This window comes from Tamandua tetradactyla, chromosome 4 (genome assembly GCF_023851605.1).
Source record: "Tamandua tetradactyla isolate mTamTet1 chromosome 4, mTamTet1.pri, whole genome shotgun sequence".
Taxonomy (NCBI): Eukaryota; Metazoa; Chordata; class Mammalia; order Pilosa; family Myrmecophagidae; genus Tamandua; species Tamandua tetradactyla.
Genome location: NC_135330.1, coordinates 164,312,265 through 164,339,604, shown reverse-complemented (window position 1 = coordinate 164,339,604; position 27,340 = coordinate 164,312,265). Strand labels below are relative to the sequence as shown.

Sequence of the window (27,340 nt, the reverse complement as noted above, 5' to 3'; positions counted from 1 at the left end):
ATTGTTTCATTTTTTTCTAAAACAATGTTTGTTTGAATTAGCTAGCATTATCATAGTATCTATTTCTTATATTTCAGATGTAGATCTCACTCACTTCCAAAAGCATCAGGAGGCATATTGAAGCACTAATTTAATTTTTAGAGCCTAAGTGTACAACTCCATTGGCAACCCCCTGATCTTTTACATTTAGATGACATAATGAAAATCATTTGGAACTGAACCCCCATAGTCAGCATAATCTTTGTCATGGCCATTTTTTTTAAGAGACCAAGTTTCATGAAATTTTTAACTTGCCAAAAAGTTTTACAATCCACAATCAAGGAAACTTTCCCATAGGGTAAATGTAAGCTTTCTGCCTCAGAAATATAGTAACACATTCAAAGGAAAGAGGTTTTTTAAATGTTAAAACTAGTAATGAAATATAATTGTTGAATCTATTTGAAGTTTTAAAAGTTTCTTTAAAATGATCCATATAGTGTGCACAATATCACAGCTGGTACAAAACTGCTTGTATTGAAACAAAAGCAATGCATAAGAACAGTATTCTTTGAAAAATAATTTAAAATGCTGCCACTGCATCATAAGGCAAACTTAGACAAGGGTGTTGACAGTGTTCAGGGAATTGACAAAATAAACTGAATATCAAAGTATTCAAACTTTTACTTTAATTTTAGTACCACTGATAAGGATAAGCGAACTTGCTGTCAAATTAAGTCAGGATCCCTTATTTCAAACTACATGTAACATATTTCGCTACATATTTTCTAAATAAATGCAAAACTAGGTTTCAGGATGTGAACTCCCATTTCCTAGGCAGAGCCTAGTTTTACTGTTGCAGTCTGGTAGTGTGGAACTTTGAAACCCTCTTGGTAGTCTCTTATGACACATTTGACAAAACTGATTTTCGATCTGGAATAGTGGGTAGCACAAGATGAGCAGTGGTTGGATGAGATGTTAAGGAGGGTGGTAAAAATTCTTTTTCTGTTACGGTCCCAGAAAAAGCCTCAGGTGTTCCTGATTAGGGCAAAAGTTTCTTTTGATGATTTTCTTGTTGTTCTTCCAAAATGCTCTCACGTATCACTGCAAGTGGCTTCTCCTTGGAACTCCCCGTCTATCATCCAGTTCAGCAGCACTGCTTTCATCGGCGTCACTACAAACACTGTTCTCTCTGCTTTGAGATTTCAGGATTGATTTACAAAGGACATATATATTCTCCTTTCACAACATCAACTCCTGTAAATGTCAGCAGGAGTCCTAATTGTTCACAGTTCCTGGGCAGAATGACCACTTCCAGAACTGTTCTTTTGTTAACATTTGGTTTCTTCTTTTTTTTTCACTAAATTTTTAAGAGGTATTTTTCCCAGTATTTATTTGGACCCTCTCAGGTTCAACAGCGTGAGAAAAATTTATTGTTGGCACAGAATTATCTCCAGCTCCCAAAGCATCATGCTTATTTTCATTATCACTGTCATCATCATCATCATCTTCTTCATTACTGTGATGAGGATTTGAACAATTCAGCTGACTATTCACTTGATCATTTACAGTTCTCATTTTGTAAAATCCTTTTGACAACTGCTGGGAGTAGGAGAGTCTGTTCCTTGATGAGTTGCATTTCCGTTTCTGTCTTGATCTTTTTCCGCTTCAGAATATGTTTTATCTTCTCCATTTGATTGTAAGAATCAGGCTTACAACAAGTTCACCTAGCAGTTTTTCTTGTCACTTTAGTTCATCAAGTGGAGCCCACAGTTCCTCTTCAGCAAGCAAATCATTGGATTTTACATCATTGGAAGAAAAATCTGCTTCAGAAATATCTGAAGTTTTGGTTTTGGAGTGAAATTTATGGACAATTCAGTGTTTTACCTTAAATTCAAAGTCACTTTTAATTTCTTCTCTTATGTCATCAATACCATCTGCAGCATCACTCATTTTCTGCAAACTGTGGATTCATTTCTGGATTAAGAAATTTTCTTCACTTTTTAAAAATCATCTGTTTTTTTTCTTACTTTTCTTCCTCCAGATACTCTGTGAATTCCTACTGTTTTATAGCAGGTGTTCAATCAGCAGATCAGAAGAGGGTGGGAGAGAAAAGTATATAACTTCTTTGATGTCAGTGATGAATGTAGGCCTGGCAAACATCTAAGCAGATAAAACGTGTTCTTTCCTGTGCTCAACTAAGCCTACAGTCTGTTTTGCTGAGCACTTTGCAAACCAGTTGTCCCCAAGTAAAACAGTGACTCCATTAGTATGGCTAAATTTTCCTGGCATGAAGTCAAAGACCCCAGTGGTATCATAAGACAACTGATCAGGCAGTGTACTCAGTCTTGAAGTACAATGCTGGATTTCCTTTCAGCAGTAAGTGACTGCTGCTAACGTAAGCAGTTAGGTTAAAATAATATATAAATGTCTTCTGGGAAGATAGCAGAATAGGAGAGGCAGAGCTAACTTCTCCACCATGGAATAATTAGAGAAAAGAGAGAAAATGACTAGGACAGTGGCTCCAGGGTACCAGCAGCCAGAAAGGGACTTGTATATTACATGAGGAGGCTCTGGATGAAAAATCGGAGAAATTATGACTGAAAGGGTGGGGTGAGTATTTAATTGTGACTGCCTCTTGGGCTGGCTGCTTTGTGCTGGCGGTGCTGGTGATGGAGGAACTGTGCCTTTCCATCTCCACAACCAGCTCGGGAGAGCACCCTTCTCAGTTGCACAGCTGGTAACACCAGTGTATGAACCCGGAAACCAACAGACTTCTTTTAGCCACACACAGAGGCCTTACAGCAGGGTACAGTGCCTACCTGCACCCCCCAATCCCCAACCCTAACACAGACTGCTGCGGGAGCCTGGCTTTGGGAAAGACTGGGAGGCCTTCCCCTTGGGAGGAAAAGGGATGCAGAGGAGAGCTCATCTGACAAGTAGCAGACAAGAGAGACACTGTTCTGCAGTAATCATCCTTTCTCCATGGAGGCCTGTGGCAATCCTGGCATGCACAGGCAGAGTGGTGGGGAGAATGGAGAGAAACACATGAAGCACCAAGAGCTCCTCCCCCACCCCAGAAGCTCACAGGTGCATGGTGTGCAGGGGCCTTGCAGGCCAATGAGTAGCAAGTTACTTCTGAGCTGAGTAAGGGTTGGGGAAGGGAATCTCTCAGGCCCACAGTGTTTCCACTCAGAAGCCTGACCATCACCAGACCCATAGTGCCCTCAAGCAGATTCTTCACTGAAGGGCACATTGCCCACTCCCCACTCCCGGGACTAGTGGGTTTTAGCATACATAGAGACCTACTGTATTGTCTGAATTTTCGCCTGGTTTGAACCTGCCAAGCAGGCTGCCATGGTCAGTGTAAAGTGGGTTTGAGAAAAAGAGATGGCCCAAGAACACCATCTCCTAGAAAAGACAGGGAAAGTGCACTCTGGCAAGTTGCTGTTCTCCCATATTCTATGCAGATGTCCGAATAGACTTGCTTCTCCCATGGGAGGCTTTGACCTTGGTCTGGAAGGGAATTACTGATAACCCAAGTGCCAAAGGAGACCTTAAACGCAAACTCAAGCAACTGTAAAACCTTAGGCAAGTGAGGGAAATCAGCTCTCAGGATAATCTTACCAACATAATCAAATGTCAAAAAATCCATCAAAAACCATAATGCCCATGAAGATACAGTCAACCCACATGACCAAATTAAAAAGCCAGAAGTGACAGGAGAAGTACATAGAAATCTCTGAAATACCTTCAGTGTGTTGGCTAATGACATAAAGAATATCAAGAAGACACTAGAAGAGCATAAAGATGAGTACATAGAAAAATAGCAGATCTTATGTAAATGAAAAATACTGTAGATCAAATTAAAAATATGCTAGAGACACAACAGCAGATTTGAAGCGGCAGAAGAAAGAATAAGTGAACTAGAGGGCAGGACAATTGAATGTGAATGCATAAAAGAACAAATGATAAAAAAGATGGAAAAATTTGAATTGGATCTCAGGTAAATGATGGACAACATGAAACGCACAAATATAAGAATCACTGGTGTCCCAGGAGAAGAAGAGTAAAGGGCTAGAAAGAGTATTTGAGGAGATAATTGGGGAAAACTTTCCAGCTGTTATAAAAGACATAAATATGCATATCAAAGAGGCCCAACGAAACCCAAATAGAATAAATTCAAACTGACCCACTCCAATACACATACTAACCAGATTGTCAAATGATGAAAACAAGGAAAAAATCCCGAAAGCAGCAAGAGAAAAGCAATTCATCAGATCCAAAAGAAGCCACATAAGACTAAGTATTGACTACCTAGTGGGTACCACGGAGGCGAGAAGGCACTGGTATGACATAGTTAAGATTCTGAAAGAGAAAAATTTCTAGCCAAGAATTCTTTATCCAGCAAAGCTGTCCTCAAAAAGTGAGGGAGAGTTTAAGATTTTCACAGACAAACAAATGCTGAGAGAATTTGTTAACGAGAGACTTGCTCTGCAAGAAATACTAAATGGAGTTCTGTCAGCTGGAAAACAAGAGACACAGGAGAAGAGAGATCTGGAGAAGGGCAGAATTGAAGAGTATTAATAAGGGTAAGTTAAAGGATAAAAAAACAAGGAATAAGATGTTTGTACCGACTTTACAGTAATAACATTGAATGTGAATGGACTAAACTCCCCAATTAAAAGATACAGGTTGGCAGAATGGTTAAAAAAGTTTGATCCATCTATATGCTGCTCACAAGAGACTCATCTTGACCCAAGAATACAAATAGATTGAAAGTGAAAGGATGGAAAAAATATTCCACACAAGCTGTAACTAAAAGAAAGCAGGTATAGATAACACTAATATCAGACAAAATAGACTTCAAATGCAAAGATGTCATTAGAGACAAGGAAAGATACCATTTTAGTTGGCTAGCTGCTGGAATGCAATATACCAGAACTAGAACGACTTTTACAAACGGGGAATTTAATAAATTACAAGTTTAAAGTTCTAAGGAAGTGAAAGTATTCAAATTAAGGCACCAGTAAGAGATTACCTTAATTCAAGGAAGGTCCATGGGTTAGGAACACCTTTGTCAGCTGGGTAGTCATGTGGCTGGCATCTGCCTCTCTAGGTCTGGGTTTGCTTAACATTTCATGGCAACATCTGCTGGGCTCCAAGCATCTCCAAACATCTGTGTCTCTGTTCTCCACACGTCCTCATCTGTGTCAGCTCTGCTGTGAAGTTTCTGTCAGCCCTGAGGCTTCTGTCATTTCTCTAGGCTCTGTCGTTTCTGGTGGCGCTAAAGCTTTTTCAAAAATGGTTCCCTCTTAAAGCGCTCCATAAGCAGCCCCACCTTGAATGGATGGAGACACATCTAATCAAAAGTTACTGTGCATAATTGGGTGGATCACATCTCTGTGGAAACAATCAAAAAGCTCCCACCCAGCAATATTGAGGATTAAAGAACTTGGCTTTTTTAGGGTAATAGATTCAAACCAGTACAGATACTATGTATTAATAAAAGGGACAATTCACCATGAAGAAATAACAATAATTAAAGTTTATGTACCCAACCAAGGAGCTCCAGAGTTCATGAGGTAAAACACTGGCAAAACTGAAGGGAGCAACAGACACTTCTACAATAATAGTGGGAGACTTCAATATACCACTCTCTTCTATAGATAGAACAATCAGACAGAAGATCAATAAGGAAACAGAGAACCTAAACTATGTGATAAATGAATTAGACCTATAGATCATTGCATTCCAAAACTGAGAATGCAACATATCCAAACCTATGGTATGCAGCAAAGGTGGTGCTGAGAGGGAAATTTATAGGTCTAAATGCATACATTAAAAAGGAAGAAAGAGGTAAAACAAAGACCTTACTGAAGATGCTAGAGAAACAACAGCAAACTAACCCTAAAGCAAGTAGAAGAAAGATTAAAGCAGAGTGTGGGACATGATGTCCAGGGGCATATGTCTACCTGGCAACATGACTTCCATGGATGAGCCTGGCCTGGCATTGTAGGATCAACAATGCCTTCCTGACCAAAAGAGGGAAAATAGATGTAGCAAAATAAGTTGCTAAAAGAGTTCAAATAGAATAAAGAGGTTATCCCAGAGGTTATTCTTATAAAAGCTTCAGCTAGTTGTTGCAAATTACCACAGTACACCAAGCCCCAACAACCAGTATTCCTGAAAACCCTAAAGGATACTCAGGGCCCTATCTGAGGCTCTATAAAAGTTCTACTCATTAAGTTCATTTATCAGAAACTTAAAATCTCCAGATAGCTTCTATGCCAGATAAGCCCTGAAACCCAGAGGCACCAGTCTCTCCTAGAATATCAATTAGTTGCAACCCCCTACCCCATAATATCCACACCTGTTTTTGACATGAAGAAGTTAGAATGGTCGTTGCCCAAATATCTTTGATGATTGGGAGAAAGATCAAAGGAGAAGGAGGAGTTGTAACAGAGAAGATAGGATTTAACAAATGATTGGGACTACTGAGTCATTATATTGATATTTCTTGTTAGTTTCTACTGTATTAGAAACAGCTAGAAGGAAGTACTTGAGATTGTGGAGCTGTAACTCATACAATAGTTTTCAATTTGCTCTATAACTGCTTGTTAAACTGTACTTTGAAATTTAACACTTTTCTGCATGTATGTTATATTTCACAATAAAAAAATGTTTAAAAAAAGTCCTGGGGAAAAAAAAGATTAAAGCAGAAGTAAAAGAATTGATGATTGTAAAAACAATAGAGAAAATCAGTAAAACCGAAAGTTGATTCTTTGAGGAGATAAGATTGATAAACCCTTAGCTAGAGTGACAAAGTTGAAAACAGAGAAGATACAAATAAACAAAATCAGAAATGAGAGGGGGCCATTACCATGTGTCCGAAGAAATAAAAATCAAAAGAGAATACTATGAACAACTGTACATTAATAAACTAGACAGCTTAGAAAAATAGACAATTTCCTAGAAACACATGAACAAACCGTACTAATTTGAGAGGAAACAGAAAACCTCCACAAATCAGTCACAAAGAGATCCAATCAGTTATCAAAAACATTTCTACAGTGAGCCCTTTATTGTATACTTTGGATGGACTGTGTGTATGTGAAGATATCTCAATAAAAATATTTTTAAAAATGAAACAAAAAACATTTCTACAAAGAAAAGCCCAGGAGAATTTTACCAAATATTTCAAAAAGAACTAACACCAATCCTGCTCAAACACTTCTAAAAAAATGAAGAAAAGGGAACACTGCCTAACTCATTTTATGAAGCTAACATCACTCTGACACTAAAACTAGATAAAGACACCACAGGAAAGGAAAATTACAGTCCAATCTCCCTAATGAAAATAGATGCAAAAATTCTCAATAAAATACTTGCAAATGGAATCCAAAGGCACATTAAAAGAATTATACATTATGATCAAGTGGGGTTCATTCAGGCATGCAAGGGTGGTTCAATATAAGAAAATCAATCAATGTAATACAACTCATTAACAAATCAAAAGGGAAAAATCACCTGATCATCTTGATTGATGCCAAAAAAAATTTGACAAAATTCAGCATCCTTTTCTGATAAAAACACTTCAAAAGGTAGAACTGAAGAAAACTTCCTCAATATGGTAAAGGGCATATATGAAAAACCCACAGCCATAATCATAGTCAAGTAATATTGACTATGAAATGAGACAAGGATTATTCAACATTGTGTTAGAAGTTCTAGCCAGAGCAGTTAGGCAAGAAAAAGAAATAAAAGGTATCTACATCAGAAAGGAAGAAGTAAAACTTTTATTATTTGCAGATGACATGGCCCTATATTTGGAAAATCCTGAGATAGCTACATCTACTTGAGCTGATAAACAAATTCAGCAAAGTCGCAGGATACAAGATTAACATGCAAAAATCAGTAATGTTTCCATACATTAGTAATGGCTTAGCCGAGGAGGTGATTAAGGGAAAAAAATCCATTCACAATAGCAACTAAAAGAATCAAGTTTCTAGGAATGAATTTAACCAAGGATGCAAAGGATCTCTACACAGAAAATCGCAAAATTCATGAATGGGAGAACACAGTTAGGAAAACCTAAGATCCCATCTGAATTTCTTCCTTTTCTTTCCTATGAGCTGTGTCTGTTGCCAGCTTGGAACCCATGGACCAGAAACCCCGGTATTTCCTTTTAGCCCTAGGAGCAGGGAGTAGCAAACTCGCACCTATTTTTGTAAATTAAGTTTTATTGGAACACAGCCACATCCATTCATTTGCATATTGTCTGTGGCTGTTCTCTTTCTCTCTCTCTGTGACAGTCATCTCGCAAAGCCTACGATATTTATTAAATGTTTGCTGATTCTGCATTCTAGAGAGTATAAGATTAAAACAAGTGCAAATGTGTTTAAACATTTCATTGTATATATATTTCAAATGCAACCAGAACTTTACCAAATTGTTTGGTTTCACATAGGTACCCACTAAAAAAGAACTTTCCATTTTAAGTAGATTTCAATTACAGTTGCACATAAATTACTCTTATTTTATGATATTGTAGGAAAGCAAGTGGACAGCTCGAGTTCAAGCCCTTCATCAAGAGCACAAGAAAGAAAAGAGTCGGGTAAGAGTAAGAAATCAATGGCTTATAAACAAATGGGTCATATTTGAAAAGTATATTTGCTTTTAATTATAAGAAAGTTAATAAAATGAGTGGATAAATTTATAACAAAAATTAATTATTTATATTTCCAACACCCAGAGATACCCACTGCTACTGCTTTGGTATAATTTGTTTCCTTTTTTTTTCTGTGCTATCAGTTTTGCATTATCTTTAAGTATAGAAACCCATACAAATAGTCTTACAAGGTTTGAATTATGCTTTATATCTATAACTTAATATACTTTTCACTAAATATTTTATCATAAGCATTTTCCTGTGTTTTTAAATACCCTTTAAAATCGTGGTTCTTGATGACTATATGATGATCTCTTGGCTGCATCATAAGTTATGTAGTCTTTGATTCACTGCTCAGTATGTATTTTTCTTCTTCACGCCTGTTTTTCACTGCTGGGAGGCCCTTCCACTTGCTCCTCACATCGCTGACTCCTTCCCCTCTGTATTCTATTTTGCATAGCAAATCACCACACATTTAATGGCTTAAAATGGTCCGTATTTATCATCTCACAGTTTCTTTGAGTCAGGACTCCAGGCATGTTTTGGCTGGTTCCTCTGCTCAGGACCTTACAACAACGCAGTCAGGGTGGCAGTTGATCTTGAACTTGGGGTCTACTTCAAGCTCATTCAGGTTGTTGGCAATATTCAGTGCCTTGAAGTTGAGGGATGGAGACCCTCAGCAACCAGAGGCCACACCTCACCGTAAGCAGTTCACAGCATGGCTCTTGGTTTCTTTAAGAACGGCAGGATAGTGTCTCTCCTGCTTTCACTCCCTCCCTTCAGGAAAGACCTGGGACTTTTAGGACAGGCCCACCCAGGATAATCTCCCTTTTCATCAACTCAACACCAGCAGATTATGGGCTCTAATTGCATTTGCAAAGTCTTTATACCTTTGCTGTATTCTTTTGGTCACAAGCATGTCACAGTTTCCAATTTCAGGGAAGTGGGGTAGATTAGACAGGTTGTGCATACCAGGAGGTGGAATCTTGGGGGTGTCCTATAATTCTGCCTACCATACCTTCCTCTGGCCCCAGTTTTCATGTCTCCTGGGACCAGTCCATCTAAGTAGGTAGTCCTCTCCTTTTGTTATTCTCATCACTTGCCCCTGTAGCTCTGATCACTGTTTATTTGCTTATTTATTGTCTGTCTCTCCAACCAGATCATTAGCCATATGAAAGAAAGGTTATCTCTGTTTAGTTCTCCATTGTATTTCCAGCACCCACCAATGTGCCTAAAATGGTTGGTTCTCATTAAATACTTGCTGAATGAATATGGAAGGTGGCTAGACATCTAACAGGGGGTTGACCTTATGTTTATAGCTGAGGAAATGATAATTGTAGGGCTCAAGAGTATCATTAAGAGTCACCTATAGCTATAAGCATGGTCTGCTGTAGGAAGAACACTGCATCTGGGTTTCCTCATGGACCCCAGGGAGCTACTGCTGATGCAGTCACCATATAGTTGGGGAGGTGGTGTTCACCTCCCAGTATGTTTTATCTGCAGCCAAGGAGCAGGATCCAAGGTACACTGGATGGTAGGCAGTTTTTCTGCACCATACGCATATCCTCTCTTACTGTAAGAAGTGTTTTGTGTTCTCCATCTGTGTTACAAAGAAGTAAAAATGGGCCAGTATTATAGTTCTTGGTATGCTAGAGCTGGCCCATAAGAGCTTACAGAACCAAATGTGCATATTTCTTCCCAGTCAGTGCCTTTTTTTTTTAAGAGCTGGTTAACGTGCACCCCACCAGGTTCATGAAAGTGCTTTGAAATAAATTAGTATTTACAGTTACTATATAGTTAATCCTTCTAAGAATTCTATAATGTAGGTACTGCTATTATACCCATTTTATAGATAAGAAAATGGAGTCTTAGAAAGATATTATCTAGCTCAGGATCCTGGTATTTGAATCCAGATCCTCTTAACTCCAGGGCCATGCTTGTAACTACTACACTGTCTTGCTCAGCTGTCATGGTTCAGGCACTTAGCCTGGTCCATTAAGTAGCATCTGGGGAGGAGAGTAGGCAGAGACAACTTAGGGTAGTTGTTTTTCTGTAAGAATTGTACTATTCCTTTGTGATGCTTTATTCAGGGAAGCAACTTGAATTATCTGAGAATCTTTTGCAAAATACACAGGCCTAGGCTCCAGTTTCAGGGATTCTGATTTCAGTGGATAAGTCTGGGATATGTGTATTTTGAAATGAAAAAAAAGTCAATCAAAAAAAAAACCCACAAAACCCAGGTGATCTTGATTTGGAGTCATGATTTGAACCGCAGGCTCCTAGATAATTTAAATTTAAAGTTACTACTTGAGTTTTCAAAGCATTTTTGTGGCATTGGTATTTAGGTACACCAGTTGTTATTTCTTTATTAGTAGGGGGTAATTTTTAATCCTTGCTTCTTTAAAGTTCTCTGCTCCAGCCAGTTGTGGGAATTACAGTAGTCTTTTGGCTGGAATAGAATATATTGCACAGTTTTTCACTTTGCTGCTGCAATTTGTGATAGAGTAAGAGGAGACAGACTGGTTGTGGTGCAGAGAAGTGAGGCCTTTCCTGGTTATGCCTGAGATGCCTCACCCCAAGTATTTGGAGGATGGAAGTTTTTGTGTCACCGCTAGGCTACGCTGCTCCCTTGTCTGTTGGTTTTGCTTGTTTAGAAGCTGCTTACTTCTTCCCTCATTTCTTTAAACCCTAACAGTGGGACAGATTCAATCAATTTTAGTAATCTCTGTCTGATACCTAACTATTAATTATTCCACATGATTGGTGCCTACTGTTCCTACAATGCACGTATTATATTTCTCTGTTTAAGGGAAGTTGTGTCTGCCAACTTTTTATTGCTTTACTTAGATTCTTGGCAGTCTTTTTTTTTTTTTTCAAAAAAAAATAACCATGGGTAGGAGTTCAAAGGAAGTTTCAGATAAGCGATGGCATTCCCTTTTGACCCAACAGAAGATTCTGGAGTTTGGGAGGTTGTAGAATGATCACATAATTTAAGGAAAGGAGAATAGAGTGATGTGGACAGGTAGAGAGAAAAGCGTACAACCTGAAATGGTAGAAAGTCACAGAAATGGGTTCAAGGATCCAAACTTTTTGAAATAATTTCTGGCAATCCCTTGCTTAGACTATCCCAATCCTCTTAGTGAACTCTCTTCTGCATCTTTCTGGTCAGTTCTTAATACCAGTATAAAAATTTTGCCATCCTTCAGTTTCTCTTGTGTCCCCATTCTTTTGGGGGCCTGGAACCACTCCCCATATTGTTGATCAGGTCCACTCAGGATCTTGCACATCTTTACTGGCTTTTCCCTCTATTTTCTAGCCCAGAGTTTCCCAAAGTGTGCTTTTGGAGGGACTCTTCCAGAGGATGCTAATAAATGTGGTTTGTAAAAATGGTTCAGTGGCTAAATAAAATCAGAGAGTTCTTGACACTCATTAGCATGTGAAAGGTTCCTTTTAGGCATTGCTTAGAAAACATCTTTAACTTGGTTTACTAGTGTTTGTCCAGCCGCATGAGCAGAGAGCACTTCATTTGGGCAGACCAAAGAAGACAGAAAAAGATATTGATTGAGAGCAAGGTTTTTGAAGCCGCACGATGGAAGTTCCCATCTGTGTTCTGCCCCGCTAGATGTCTGAATCTGGGCCATTTGACTAACCTCTCTGTTCTGTGCTCATAACATGTATCTATAAGTTTGGGGTGTGGATTAAACAAGACCCAGTGCTCAGCACAGTGTCTTGCATATGGTGAGTGTTGATTTAAACGAACAAGTCGGGAAACACTGTTCTAGGTGCTTTTGACTATTCCCCTCGGTTACTCCCTTCCCCTTGATTTGATCAGCCATCCCTGTCTCCTCTTCCAGGCTTTAAGCTTGGAATGTCCTTAGCTCCAATTATCAAGATTTTCTTCACCTCTGTTTAAGGAACTACTGAAATGCCTCTATGGATTTGTCTTAGTCTCCTAGTTCCTAAAACAAATACATATAGTGTGTTGGCATAACAACAGGAATTGATTGGCCCAAAGTTTCAGAGACTGGAAGGCTTGCTTCCTCCTGGGGTCAGTATCTTCTAGCTGGCCAGGAATCTGTGGGGTTCCTTGGCTTTTCCATCACATGGCAGTGCATATGGTGGCATCTTCTCCTTTCTTTTCTGGGTTCCATGCTTTTGACTGCTCTTTATGGCTGTTTCTTTGGTGTCCAATTTCCTTTGTTTATAAATCCATCAGCCATGTTGTATCAAAGCCCACTCTCATTCAGTTTGGGCACACCTTAACTAATAACTTCTTCAAAGGTCCTATTTACAAATGGTTCACCCACACAGGACCAGTGGTTGGGACCTCAGTATGCCTTTTGTGGGGGATGATTCAGTCCACAACATAATCTTTTTCTAAATTGAAAACAAATTCTTCAATTCTTCTTGTCCAGTAAACAGTCTTCCCTGGTAGCCAGTCACAGTGATTCTTTGGATCTCTGTCTCTTCCTCTCTCTCTCTCTCTCTCTCTTGCTCCCATTGTCCATTGCTTCCTTCTTCTGTTCTCCCTCCTTCCCTCCTTCCTTTTCTCCTTTATGGCTCCTTCTTCCCTTTCTCAGTAAATATTTATTGAGAACCTGCTAAGAACCAGGGATTGTGCTGTCTGTCCCAGGGAATGTACGCTAAAGCTATAAATGACACAGGTGGTTGTGTGAAGGACTGATTTGGGAAGTTCAGTAACAGAGCCAGGGGCACCGGGCTCTAGGGGTAGGGCACCAGAGCTGCGTCGCGGCAGAAGCCTTAGTCCTTTGCCATTGTTTATCCATGTGTTACTTCATGTAATGTGCTCGAGTTTGCTCAGGTGTCGTGTTATCAGTCACCTGTCTTGGGTCATGAGCTCCCTCGGAACAGAGATGAAGCACCTTAAACAGCAAGGGGCTTGATACGCAGCGATCAAACTTGTATATAACAACTTGATGTGCGTAGATAATATGAAGTCAGTGAAGAAGGCAGGAGTATCCATAAAACCTGTGGAATGAAGACATTTTACATGCTGCTTTCAGAGGAATATGTTTCTTACATATTTTTTTTAGCTTCTTTCACATATAGAGAAACTTCGAACCTCAATGATAGATGATCTAAATGCAAGTAATGTTTTCTACAAAAAAAGAATAGAAGAGCTAGGGCAGAGACTTCAGGAACAGAATGAGCTGATTATTACTCAGAGACAGCAGGTATGTCCAGCTACCTATTAACACTGTGGTTCTTTAAACAATGTAATTTATTTAAGAGCATGTGTTTATTTTAGAGCATTTGTAAGTTGTGCAGGGTAAAGATGGAATATTTATTTCCCTTGATAGCTTGCAAAAGTAAATCCAAGAAAATGCATTTTTAAAAAGACATTTAAAACTAATGCCTAAAAGATTTATTCAATTAGGATTGAGAATAAATTTGAAAATAGATAAAAATTTCTTTGAGTAATTTCTTTGAGAAGCAGCTGAATCCAGATGCTGCTTTTTAAAAACTTTTGTCTTCATGTATTTAAAGTCCATGTAATTAGTGTCTTTGGAGGATTTAGTGAAAAGCTTAACTTAATAACTCCTGTAATTTGTCCATTATTCAGTATGTCCATATCTAGTTTCAAATGTGTGTTACTGGAAGACTGTTTTTCTTTGCAGATTAAAGAGTTTACCAGTAAGCCATTTAACAGTGTTGGTGATTCCAAAGGTAGGTGGACAGACATCCCCGTGCTGGAGGCCGCTCCGTAGCTAAGTGTTGGGCATCAAGAAAAATGTGAGCCATGCTGATGTGTGTCTGCTAAGATGGAAATGTCTTGTTATTTCAATTTGAGTAATCTGTCCTTTTGTTATTTTTAAGTTGGGAGATCTATTACCACATCCCAGAAAGTCTGGGAATTTTAAATATCCAAACTATCATTTAATGATTTCAAATATTTATATTCTTTTATCAGAATATTGTAATACATAAAACACAGGCTCAGTAATGATTTACCTACTGATCTTTACAGAGTCTGGAGATAGACGAGGTTCAACTCCCATCTCCAACACTTGTAGCTTTGTGAATGGATCTCTGAAGTAGGGGTGGTAAGAATAACTATATCCTAGGGTTGTTAGGAGGGGTAAATGAAATAGCACATGTGAAGTGTACCTCATTAGTGTTAGCTCTTATGGTTGATATTAACTCTTCATTATTCTAAAGTACTATAAAAGCTTGCTGCATTATTGTCAGTTGTAGTAGTTTGAGTATCCGAAGTTTGTTTTAAGAATGGCGGTGGGTGTATCCTGACTATAGCAATGGTAGCCCACTCATCTCCATGTCACTTTAAGAGCTAGACGAGAAGGGAGGCTGGGAGCCAGAAGTGCAAGGTCTCACAATACATCCTAAAAGCTCGTCTTATGCACTATCTCCTTCCAAATGGTCCCAGTCTTAATGACTTCTGGTCCATCTCAAGTTGTTAAAGAATCTTTGTCTGTTTGAGGAACTCCAACCAAGGATTGTCACAGGGGTCTATGAGTTGGGTTTCCTCCCTTTTCCTGGGGGTCATGTAGAGACACATTGTACTATACCCTGCATTCTTCTCGTTTTGAGATAGAGGATTGGGAAGGGCCAGGGCCCTTTAGCTTTGTTTTGAATAGTGAGAATTCATATAATGGGGAAATCTGTGTACTTACGTAGATGTCATAAATATTTGACTAAAAGTGATTTTAGGAAACATTTAGCTTTAAAAGGATTTATGTTAAACTTCTTTATTCCATTGGGTGAGTTACTAGATGTGGACAAATTTAATTTATAGTTTCCCAGGGCAGGGAAGATTAGGATAAGACTGCCAAAATTTAACCCATAGCTTATTATTTCATTATTAATTAATTTTTTTAATTTTATTTTAGGGAATCCTTTAACTTGGCAAACTTTTGAACCTAAGCCAGCTGCCCCAGCTGTACCTAGTAAGTTTCTATAATAAGCTCAGTATTCTAAAGACAGCTTGAAAATATTGAATCAAAACATAACTTTGGCTTTCTTATTATTCTAGCGGCTTTTCTTTTAAAACCAGTATATTTAGAGTGGGCATAACACTTTTTGAGTCCTGGTTTTGACTTCATTGTAAAACCCAAGATTGTCACATGTTGCCATGGTGGAGACACAGGTTGCTGCAGGCTTCGAACAGATGTTCTGTCTCTCTGAGCTGGCAGGATTTGGCAGTATAGCAAAAAGCCATAATCTTTATATTTTAGAAACTGATCTTTTTTCTTTTTAAACTTTTTTATTGTGAAATGTAACTTATATACAAAAAAAGCAATAATAGATAAATAGTTTAAATATTTTTATTTCCATTCAAAAAAGTGTGAGGGAGAGGAAAAGAACTGAGTAGAGGAGGTAAGAGGGCAGGCAATGGTGGGCAAAAGAGGGCAGCTGGAGACCGGCTGCAAGTACCGGGTCTACACAGACGAGGGCCCCCGAACTGAGGGTTCACTGAGGAATAGTGTCATAAATGTGGGCCCAGGAGTAGTGGGGGGACGGTGTAGTGATGAAAGGACTTTAATGCGCATATTTGGGAGTTTGGCACAATTGACTAGAAACTGTCAATGGTTTTAGCTGCTCAGACTTTACTGCTGCTCCCTGAGGCTGCTTGATGTTGCTCTGGAAGCAGAAGAGGTTGGGAGGTGTGAGGAGGAGACAGTAGTTTAAGTGTCAAGGGGGTGAGGAGAAAAGAGAAGCTTGACTTGCCTCTTATGTAATAAAGAAAAAAAAATAAATAAATCCCATTTTGGAGACAGTTGGTTAAAAAATACCAAATTATTTAAACAAACTGTATAAGCTGATTAGACTCAAACATACAGGCAGAATAAAAATACCAAAGCTATATTTGGTTAGGGTAGTGGCTGACTCCCCTAGGGAGTATACAAAATGATGTATTGCAATATGAGAAAGAAATTATTAGAATTTCTATTCATATATATATTTTAAAATCTCATCCTTTTAATTCCTTCAATTATTTTTAATGTTTATAATATGCATAATATTTGTACTATAGTGTAAGTAAAATTTATTTAAATGTACTCATCTCAAAAGGATCACTTAAGAACTTTTTTTCATAGGGAATATATTCAAAAAAACTTTGGATGCCACTGGACTGTAGAGAATTCACACACAAAAAAATTGGCCTTCTAGCTGCATATGTAGGGATCCCTTTACAAGTGGGGTCTTTGGGCATGAGAACTAAAGAGAGGGTAGCTGGCTCATTGTGATTCTTATCCCAGTATAGAAAAGTATCTCAAAGCTAAGGTTGTAATGGTGGCAGGAAATGTTCTTTTCTTAATAGAAGACACACACTGTGAGGTTAAGATCAGAAGATCCAAATCATAAATTGAAAGACAACTTAGGAGATATAAAATAAACAAATAAGTTCCATACCCAGCAGAATGAAGGCTTTCTATTGTCCAGTGGCAGCTAGATGAGGTCAGACCTGTTTACCCTGACAATCTGACCTCTTGGTGATTTAGACACTAGCCAAGTTCATTTCAGAACTTACATACTACCTTCCATAATAAGGTGATAAATTTGGTAGTTTAGAAAGAAGGCCTGGACATGATCAGTTTTAATGAGATCAGAGCTTTGATTCTATAATCAAATCAAAGCTGGAATAATATTATCTAGATCAAGGCTAAATAGTGAATATTCTGGATTTTTGTTATGGTTTTTGGTGTTTTTTTTTTTCATGTAAAGAGCTAGATAGTGAATATTTTAGACTCTGTAAGCCAAATGGTCTCTTATAACTACTTAACTGGTGTTATTGTGCAAAATCAGCCACAGGGAATATGTGAATGAATGAATGAATGAATGTGGCAGTGTGTCAAGAAAACATTATTCACAAAAACAGATGATGGACTGGATTTCTCTCAGGGATTATAATTTGCAAACCCAGATCTAGATTACACAATTGCACGTGGGTTCGGAGACCCTGTTTCTAGATTTGTTAGCTGTTCATGCATAGTGACCACTTGAACACTTTCACCAGTAGCCTTTGTAAAGACGAAAAATGTATGCCTATGGAGGTAACTGAGTATTTTTTAGGGTAGGATCAGAATTAAACATCTATCTTAAGCTACAGTAAATTAATAGACAAGTGTTGTTTACTGGAAGCAAAATGTATGAATAAATAGTTTAGAGAGGAACCCCAGGCAACAGTTCTCAAATATTGGAAGGGAGACTGTAAAATCTTATTCCCCAGAGATATTTTTAAATACAGAGTGTTTTTGTCTCACTTGAATCAAGTATGCTCCTTTCTAAAGGCTGTGGTTGAATGAATGCCTTTGCATGGTGCCTTCTAGCCCCTATCACTCCTGTGGCTGGAGTTCTCTTAAAAAATTGTTTATTGTACATGAATGCCCATTTATTGCATTATTCATAGCAGTCAAAGAGGATACAACCCAAATATATTATATCACCTAATGAGTGGATTAATAAAATGCAGTATATCCATATAGTGGACTATTACTCGGCCATAAAAAGGAATGAAGTACTTATACATGCTACTACTTTGATAGACCTTGAAACCATTATGCTAAGTGAAAGAAGTCAGACACAAAAGGCCACAGTGAATTCCATTCATATGAAATGTCTAGAATAGGCAAATCCACAGAGACAGAAAGATTAGTGGTTGCCAGGGACTGGGAAGAGGTAGGAATGGGGAATGATGCCTAATGAGTTCAAAGTTTTATGGGGGATGGAAAAAATATTCTAAAATTAGATAGTGATGGTGGTACAACTCTGTGAAATACTAAAAAACACTGAATTATACATTTGAAAGAATGAAATGTTTCTAAATAAAGCTGTTATAAAAATTTCTGTAGATTAGTTGTATAATATCTTTATCATTTGAAACATTTGTCCCTTATGGTCTGCATATGTCTTGACTAATTTGAAAAGTATCTGGTTATTACCATGTTCGATGCTTTTACTTTAAGTAAGGAACCCTGTGAGCTTTTACCTTTTTATGCTGTTTCAGTGAATGCTCCAGCACCACAGACTTTGGATGCTAAATCAAGTCTAACAATAGCACATGGTAAGTTTCAGCAATGGTCACAGTGTTTTATATGCAGTTACCACCCAGAGTTAGATAACTTATTAACTGAAAGTACCTCTGTAGGGGTAATTATGTAAAACAGAAAACATCTTACTAATTGCAAAGCAGTTAATAAAACTACAATCATCATATGTGATTTTATTATAAACTGAACATACATACCAATGTTCTAAAGTGAAAATGTGTATGTTGCCAGACTCACAAGTAGAGATTTTAACCTTGGGTAGTACTTCTATTATTTATGATATTTGGTGGAAAGTAGTAAGTATTGGGTAAGAATCAGGGGACCTTTCTACTAGACCAGCCAACCAGCACTTGCCACAGGGCATATGTGATTGTTTTTATAACTTTCAATGTGGCAGCAAGTCACCTTTTTTAAACAAACAGGTTCAACAATTGGTTGGGAAAATCTAAAAAAAAAACACCAAAACATGTGATAGAAACCAAAGGAAAAAAGTAGGACCCACTGGATGAATTCACTGCTAGGATTCAGTTCTTAGACCAGACCACAAGGATGATGAGTATTGTAAACATGATCCAAGAAATGGAGGAAATATTTATAGCTGCATTTTACTTTAATACAGTTAAGTTGCTTACAGTTTTCATAGTATGCATTTCAGCACTTTGTTTTCCTCTGGTCTACTGGATATTACAAATGAATTAAGATGGGAAGGAGAATCTTAACTACAGATGCTTCTGGAATCCAATGATCATTTCACCTTGTTTTTAGCCTTTTTTATTTAAATCTTGTCTTAATTAACATTGTGGTCTGCACTGATGATCTTTAGTATTTATTCATTTTACCCAGTGACTCGTGAAATTGTTTATTGCACCTTATTTTTCCTAAGATCATTTCAGATGGGTCATTTCCCTTAAGCATGTGGTCACAAAATGTAATGTATAAATTCTCTGCATTATTAGAAATACAAGTATTTTGAATATGCAGTTTTTTCCCTTTGACCATGTGCAGATAGTACATTGGACTTATATAAATTTGCTTTAATATTGAACATAAAAGAAAATGATCTTTAGCAAGTATTTTCTATTCATATTATTTTACAGCAGGTCTAAATCTTGTCTGTTGTCTCCTTTTTGGGGTTAATTTTTATAAGGTGTTGCTGGCCACTTCTCTTTTATACTTCTACACAGAAATTTTCTTTCTTTTTCTTTTTTCTTTTACTTTGTCATCACTAGCCTTCTCTATGTATGAGGTCCATATTTTCTTTGAATTTTTTGGTTCTCAATAAGGGTTACATATGGTAGGTATATTAAGCTGTCTGTAGTTAATTCAAATCTATCAATTCAAAAGCACCAGGTTCAATTGTTGATACTGTACTGATTGATTCAGGGCTACATGAATCAGTCATAGTTCTTTCTTGGAATTTGTGGGAATTGAAATGCTAGTTTTAAATGCCAGCCAGACCTGGCAAGGGGCCCTCAATGTTTGGGTTGGAATCAAAGCTGTTTTGTGAGCACCTCCATGGATCAGAAACTAGGAGGAGGCTTGACTGGGACTCATTAAACTGCCCCTCACCCCATTCATGGCCACGTCCCCAGATGTGGCCATGGGGTATGGAGTGTATGGTCTAGTATATTGCATATTAATTACTCCATGTTTACCCCCCCCCATCTTTCCTTTTGTTTAATATCAAAGCTCAATGAGATTCTTTACCATGAAAAATGTCATGATTACTCAGTCTTAGCTTGGGTTCTCTGGTAAATGGACAAATCTGAGGTAGAGAATTACAGATGGGAGGCTTACCAGGGGAGTGCTCTTGGGAGAAGGACACGGAGAACCTACCAGGAGCCTTGGAACAGGGATGGGCATTTCCAAACGGTCCCCTGTTGAGGCCAGGGGGCAGCCATTGTATCCCTGCAGAGGCTATTTGCCAGATGTACATTGCCCAGGAAGAGGGGGGGTTCTGCTGTAGGCTGCTCCCTTCACCTGAGGGCAGATCTTGGAGAGAGACCCAAAGTGCCAGCTCCTCTTTCCTGAAGGAGGGTTTGGATAAAAATGGGAACTTTGACAACTCCCCTACTTTTCACCTTTGCTACATGAGTTAAATAATATAGGTGGAAAGTTCTGATTTTAGGGCTATAGATAGAATGAAATATGGATTCTGGGGAAAATAAATGACCATACTTGATTATCATTCACCACCATAAGTTTTTCCTGGTGAAAACCTCAAAGAAATTTTCACTAGTTATTTTCACCACCAGAGAACACAGTGCTCAGGAAGTTGTGACTGAATTGTAGTATTACAGTGTCCAGAAAGAAAACTATACTTTATTGTTAAACAGAACCATAAGCCCTTAGCTCTTAGGTCATCTGACTGGATAATGCAGTCCCGTTTTTCTTTTAAAGTGTCCAGGCAAAATACTCATCTTCGTCTAGTAGTGAGGATGCTAAATAATCACTTTCTTTCAGGCCCCGTGGGGACCTGTTAGATTCTAACTATAAAGAGCTCCTTCACTTTGGTCTTTAAATTGTGAGAGATTTATGTTTCCCTGTCTTTAATCATGTAGGTTGAACCAAGGCCACAATTAAAAATCGAAAGCTGCTCTAAAGCCTTTCAGTATGTTATACTTGGTTCTAAAAAGGGAAGAAATATTTTTATTAGAATTTATAATTATTAGTATAGTTTTCTCTCAAAGTAAATATTTTATATTTTGAGATACTGAAAGTTAACCCACACTTCAGAGAAAGCATATTATGTTGTCCAGTACATGAGAAGCAGTATATTCTAGGGATCTGGTGTTTCATGCCTCTTAATGAAAAGGAAGATACCTCCCACCCTCCGAGTACAACCGTAATGAACACTGTTGCAGAAGCAGACCGGGGACAATCAAAGAGAAAGTTTCAGTTCCTCAGATTAGACCCTCTAGAGGAGAATGAGTCTGATCCCTTAGAGGTGACCATGCTTACATGCAGTCATAAAGGGGAATGTTTGCATGCAGCTGATGGGAAAAATAGTCATTCAAGATTTGCATCCTGCAGGAGTTCAGGGCAGTTTTTAGTGAATTCTTCTCCTTTTGAGAATAATTAAAAATGCCAATTTCTCCGCTGTGTCCTGTGCCATTCCTTCCTTCTGTCATGGACCCCTGGGCCATATTAATCCAACAGATGGATGGTCACGTGCCTTTGTGCAAGTCTAGGCGAGGCATGGTAGAGACACTGAAATACATCAGAAAAAAAGCCTGCTGCTAATAAACTTTCAGTCTATTGTGGTACAGGCTGAGAGAAATGAGCATTCAGGCAAGGAAGGGATTTTTCTCTAATTGGGGGAAATCTGGGAAGGGTTCATGGAGCAGTGTATATTTGACCATTTGAGTTGAGTAGGATGTGAACTTCTCGAAATGTTATTCTAGGCAAAGTAGAAGTACAAGGTAGCAGGAAAGCACCAGATGTCAATTAGCAGTGCTGATGAATCTTTTTGGCCAAGCATAGAGTATGCAGAAGAAATTTGAGGGAAATAAGGTTAGTTGGGACTGTTCATGGCAGCCATTGAGTGTCAGACTACAGCTGTTAGGGATCTTTCTTTTGGCAGTGTTTTGGATATTAGGCAATTGGAAGCTTATCCTGACCAGAATGTGTATATTGAATCAAAGCTGAGGAGACCAGCTGGGGGTGTTTATAGTAGTCTGTGAGAGTCTTGCCAAGAAATTGGGGTTGTAGTAATAAAGCTTTATTTGTGCTGCTGGCAGGTGACAGAGTGAGCATAACAGCTGTTCAGTGGAGTTGGCAGAGGGCTGTGGAGCAAGGGAGAGAAGGGTCAAACATGAGTTCAGATAGTGGATGGAAAGGTACACCATTTAGAGAAGCTGTAAGATGGGGATGAGCAGATTTGTCAGGCGTGAAGGCCAGTAGGGTGACATTACAGCCTCGTGTCAAGAGCTTGGACTTTGGCAGCAGACAGTTGTCTGAATTCATGGTCCACTCATGTGAACTGGGAAAAAGAGTAACTGCTGCTTCAGTGTGTCATTGTACAGCTCATTTGAAAGTAATTTAAAATGTGTTTTCCCCGCAAAACCAACATTATATATGTTGACTAGGCTCCAGGGCAAGCCATGAGAATTGATTTAACCTGTATGTACCTAAAATAAAGTACCAGAAGTACCATTTAATAAATTAAAAACCCAATCGTCAAAGCAGACAGGTATGAATTCTGAGATAATAAGAGCAAAGCACTTAGTTGTGTGCCACAGTGAGTCTTCAGTAATTGTTGCCTGCTGTTACCCTTGCCTTTGGCCCGGCCTGGAGTCTGGTGGTAGAATGAAGTGACGTTGCCTTGTTGGTTTGGGTGGAGAGCCAGCTGGGTAGATTCCAAGCTGAAGATGAGTTAACCATGCACCATGTAAACCAGACTTCCTGGTTGCATTTTCTACCTTGTCTTATGCCTGATTGCATCGTTAAACCGTTCAGCCAAAAGCTGACCTGCCTTATAAAAGAAATTTCCCTCTGATAGGATGGGGTTTGGCTTGATTCATGCTGCTGGCAGGTTTCCTGATGTACGCATAACATATCCCTGGGAAAAGTCATCCCATCTTCCTCTGACCGCTGCTCTGATGCTGTGGTGGGGAAAGCCCACCTCCCTCCCCCACTAGCCTTCATCTCCCCAGCTGTGGAGGCAGGACCGTTTCCAGCCTGCAGCCTTTTCCTGGTGGCTATGCAGGAGTCAGAACTAGGTCTTAAAAAGTAGTTTGGCAATAAGGAGGTTAAAAGGGGAAGAGGGGGGTTTAGGTTGTATATAGTTAAACTAGGATAAAAAATTAACTGATAGGACCATACGACACAGTAAAACCTAATGTAAAGTATGGACTATAATTAATAATATAATTACAATAGTACAGTTTTAATAATATTCTTTCGTCGGTTGTAACAAAAGTACCACACTAACACAACGTGTTAATAATGGGGTGTGTGTGTGTGTAAACTCTGTGTTTTTTGCTTGATTTTTCTGTAAATGTACAACTTCTCTAAATTGAAAAAAAAATCAAAAAAAAAAGGAAAAGAATGGGTCTTAGTCTTGCTGTTGACCTTAGGGGTCACCTGTCATTGTCCTTTATAATCCTGGTCCTACCATAGAAGGACACTGGGAGCAGATGAAAAGTGGAAGTCCCAGAACCTTACAAAAATTTGTTTTTCTTTTGGAATTGAAATATTTCCATTAATTTTTTACTTAACCAGCTGATCAAAATGTTTTATAAGGTTAGGGATAAGTGATGAAAATCTTTTGCTGTTGCTCCCTAGTGCCTTTAAAGGGCCATATCAGGTGATGAGTTAATGAATGAGAAATTTTAACTTAATTATTGAAAAATGTAATTTCCTCAGAGTGGAGCTGATGGAAAATACATAAGAAGAGAAAATAACCATGAGCAAGTGACTAGCGTCAACTGACTGCCTCCATATTTTTTTTAGTAAATTATTATTTAGGCATGATTAAAATACCATGGAATTATATCTTCAAAATTGTTTGAAAGGAAAATAATTTTACTTTGCTGTTGTTCTGTTTGTACTCTTCTTATTTTTCCTCATTAATAGAACAGGCATTCGCGTCACACATACTGGAACCAATAGAAGAGCTTTCAGAGGAAGAAAAAGGTAACAAAGGGATTGATCAGGGTATACACATATAGATATTTACACATATGTATATGCTAATACCTAAATCTTGAAAATAGCCTGTGGCTTTTATCATACTGTGTCAAAATTAGGGAAGAAGGTTAGGTGTGGATTATATTTTCAGTCTATATATAGTGTTCTCTTATCTTATTCCCCTAATATTTGTTGTTTTTCTTTCTCTGCTTTACTGTATTTTTATGCAAGGAAAAGAATAAGACATCTCCTGTGTCAGGGAACTTGAAAAAAAAGATTGTCTTTATCTCAGTAGAGATTTTTTTTTGTCAGTTGGTAAGTCTACACATGTGTTGTGTACCAGTCAAATGATATGAAAATATTTGTATCACAGTAGTGATTTCTTATAACCTGAATCTGTGAAATAGGTGGGTGAAGTGCCCATTTAAAAATTATTTTTAATTGCAAGGACAGCATAATGTCTAAGTTTTGAATGTAAAAATTCATGTGCAGAATAATATAATTATGATGGAATTTGGAATCTGTTACAGGTTTTGGAAGATAATTAAACTCTTACTCTAAAAATTGTCCTCTATCGACTTTTGAAGTTTATGGAAATGTTTTTTAAAAGCTATAAGGAGGGTGCTGCAACGGTGGCTCAGTAGCAGAATTCTTGCCTGCCATGCCAGAGACCTGGTTTGACTCCCAGTGCCTGCCCATGCAGGAAAAAAAAAAAAAAAAAAAAAGCTATAAGGAGTATTTTCTAAATGCCAGATTTGTAGATCCTTAAAACAATTTGAAATAATTTATCATAATTTTCTCCTTATTAATAGTAATGTTTTGCTTATAGCTTATCTTTAGAGAAAGCAAATTGTTACTATTTATATGGCCTATGATTTTGTCATTTTGCCAGGAAAAGAATGAAATCACACATTCTAATATGTGAACTTTTAATATTTGTTACAACTCCTCTGTTCTCTAGACTTTTCCACTTAAAATTTTTTTTTCAAGGCTGCAAATTTGAGAATTGACCTCATTAGGCATATTCATAATAGCTACATGATGCATTATTTCAAGTCTTAGTCTTGCTATACTAGTCATCAATGCCTTTTTGATATTTTTAATGGGGGTTTATTTATTTTGCTTCCATGTATCATTGAAATTTTGTCTTGACTTTCTTCTTTTAAAAAACTGTTTAATTTCGGGTGTCATGTCTCCTTCTCCAAGCAGTTGCTAATCATTGGCATTAATTTTGGGTAGTTTTTTTAGTTGCTTACTTTATTTTGCTCTTATTTCTTTGTAATTTCTGTCCCAATGTTTAAAAACCTATTTATTCCTGAAACGAGGGAGTATAGATACATTAAATCACATTGGTAATTTAAAGTCCTAAAATGGTTTTGATACAAACTTAGGAGTATTTAGATGAGCATAACTTTAAGGGATCTTATCGTGCTCTTCAATAATGCTCCTCTTGATCCATTACTAAAGAAAGAAGAGTGAGCTGGGTGAGTCATTACCAGCAGACAGACAGAAAGCCAAGGTGCCCAGGTCTCAAAGAAGAGGGTTGTGGCTAAATCCATTCTGTAGACGTGATGTGTTTGAGCTGTCCACTACTGGCAAAATTTTATAATTGGTTCCCAGCATTTAAAATCAGAGTATTTCACGTAGATATCTGAATTTCTTTCTTCTCTTAAAAAATAAATATAAGATCTGACAGTACTTCTTAGCAACATTCAGCAATGAGAAACATGTACCCCCTTTAAAGGCAGGATAGTGCTCCTTGGGTTGCCTTCACCACCACTCCCCACACTCTTCTGCCCACTTGCCTTCTTTGCCTTAGCTGCTTAGACCTGTAGGCCTGTGAGTTCATGATCCCTACAGATTAAGAGATATACTGCTTGTTGTCTTTAAATATTTTCAGCCATCCCTGTTGGTTTACTGGAGACAAAATGAACAAATCTTATCCTATATGAATTTTGAATAATGTCATGATTTTACTTGCAACTATCATGTTCTCTCTCTCCTATACAAATAGCATTTATTACTGTCCAAAACCTAAAATCTCTTTTGCTTGATCAATCTGTGAATGTATCAGATGGTTCATAGAAAGGGTGAGAGGTACTTTTGAAATGGAGAGTTCACATTCTCATTTTAAAAATGAGTCAAGTAGAGTTCCAGGAGGAACAGGGATTTGTCACCATCACCCAATTTAGGTTCTTCACCTTCAGTTCCGAGTTCCCCCCACTGCACCATTCTGCCCGTGCTTCTATTAGGGTTCTCCCTCCCAGTCAGTGGAAGATGTGTTGGGGATCACTGAAAGCAAATGCCATTGTTGGTTGTTGTCACATTAGGGGTACTGGGTTGGGAGAGAAAATAATTCTTGCCACTTTTGTGAGTCCAGACACAGCTCAGGTGGGAAATAGGAGAGTGCTACAGGATGGCAGAAATGCTTCAGGACTTATGTGTGCCATTATAAAACAGTAACAGCATGCTTCCAGGGCCTCCGTGGAGTCAGCTCACAGCCAGCAAATTAATTGCTATCAATAAATTGCTCAGTTTATGCTAACAATTTGCACATAAATGCCTGAGAAGCTGACTTTCGGCAAAGATTTGCAGAAAAAAAAACAAAAACAAAAACAAAAAACCACTGTGGTTCCATCTAAGAAATAACTCGTGAATATTTCTGCGTCTTGTATTTTAAGTGAGTTGCATAGAGTCTTACTTCATCTTGCTATTATAGAGGATATTAGAATGTGAGGGCCAAGAGGGATCTTAGAGGCCATTTTATATTTTGGGAATTTAAAACTCAGGAGGGTTAGATTACTCCAGGTTGTTGAATTTAATTATTGACAGAGCTGGAACTAAAGTCCAGATTTTCTGCTTTCCATATTTTAATGTAAAGAACAATGTAGCTGAGAAAGGAAGGTTAGGTTGGCCTTTTATCTCTTTACCTCTCTGAATTGGGTGTCCTTGTATGAAAACAGAGGAGGTTCATTACTAGATGACAGATGAAGTTCCTTCTAACTCAGAAATTCTGTTTATTTTTTAATTA

General features: G+C 38.1%; 1 protein-coding gene and 1 pseudogene across 1 annotated transcript in view; one reads left to right on the top strand and one right to left on the bottom strand.

Moving 5' to 3' along the window:
• DZIP1 (DAZ interacting zinc finger protein 1) overlaps positions 1–27,340 on the top strand; it is an 89,236-nt gene that overhangs the window by 35,845 nt on the left and 26,051 nt on the right. Inside the window, exons 10-15 of the mRNA XM_077158540.1 lie at positions 8,531–8,593; positions 13,702–13,842; positions 14,287–14,335; positions 15,517–15,573; positions 18,636–18,692; positions 24,256–24,315. Of these exons, the coding sequence (XP_077014655.1) occupies positions 8,531–8,593; positions 13,702–13,842; positions 14,287–14,335; positions 15,517–15,573; positions 18,636–18,692; positions 24,256–24,315 (427 nt within the window). The remainder of the gene's footprint in view (positions 1–8,530; positions 8,594–13,701; positions 13,843–14,286; positions 14,336–15,516; positions 15,574–18,635; positions 18,693–24,255; positions 24,316–27,340) is intronic.
• Positions 827–3,196, bottom strand: LOC143679615 (unconventional prefoldin RPB5 interactor 1 pseudogene; annotated as a pseudogene).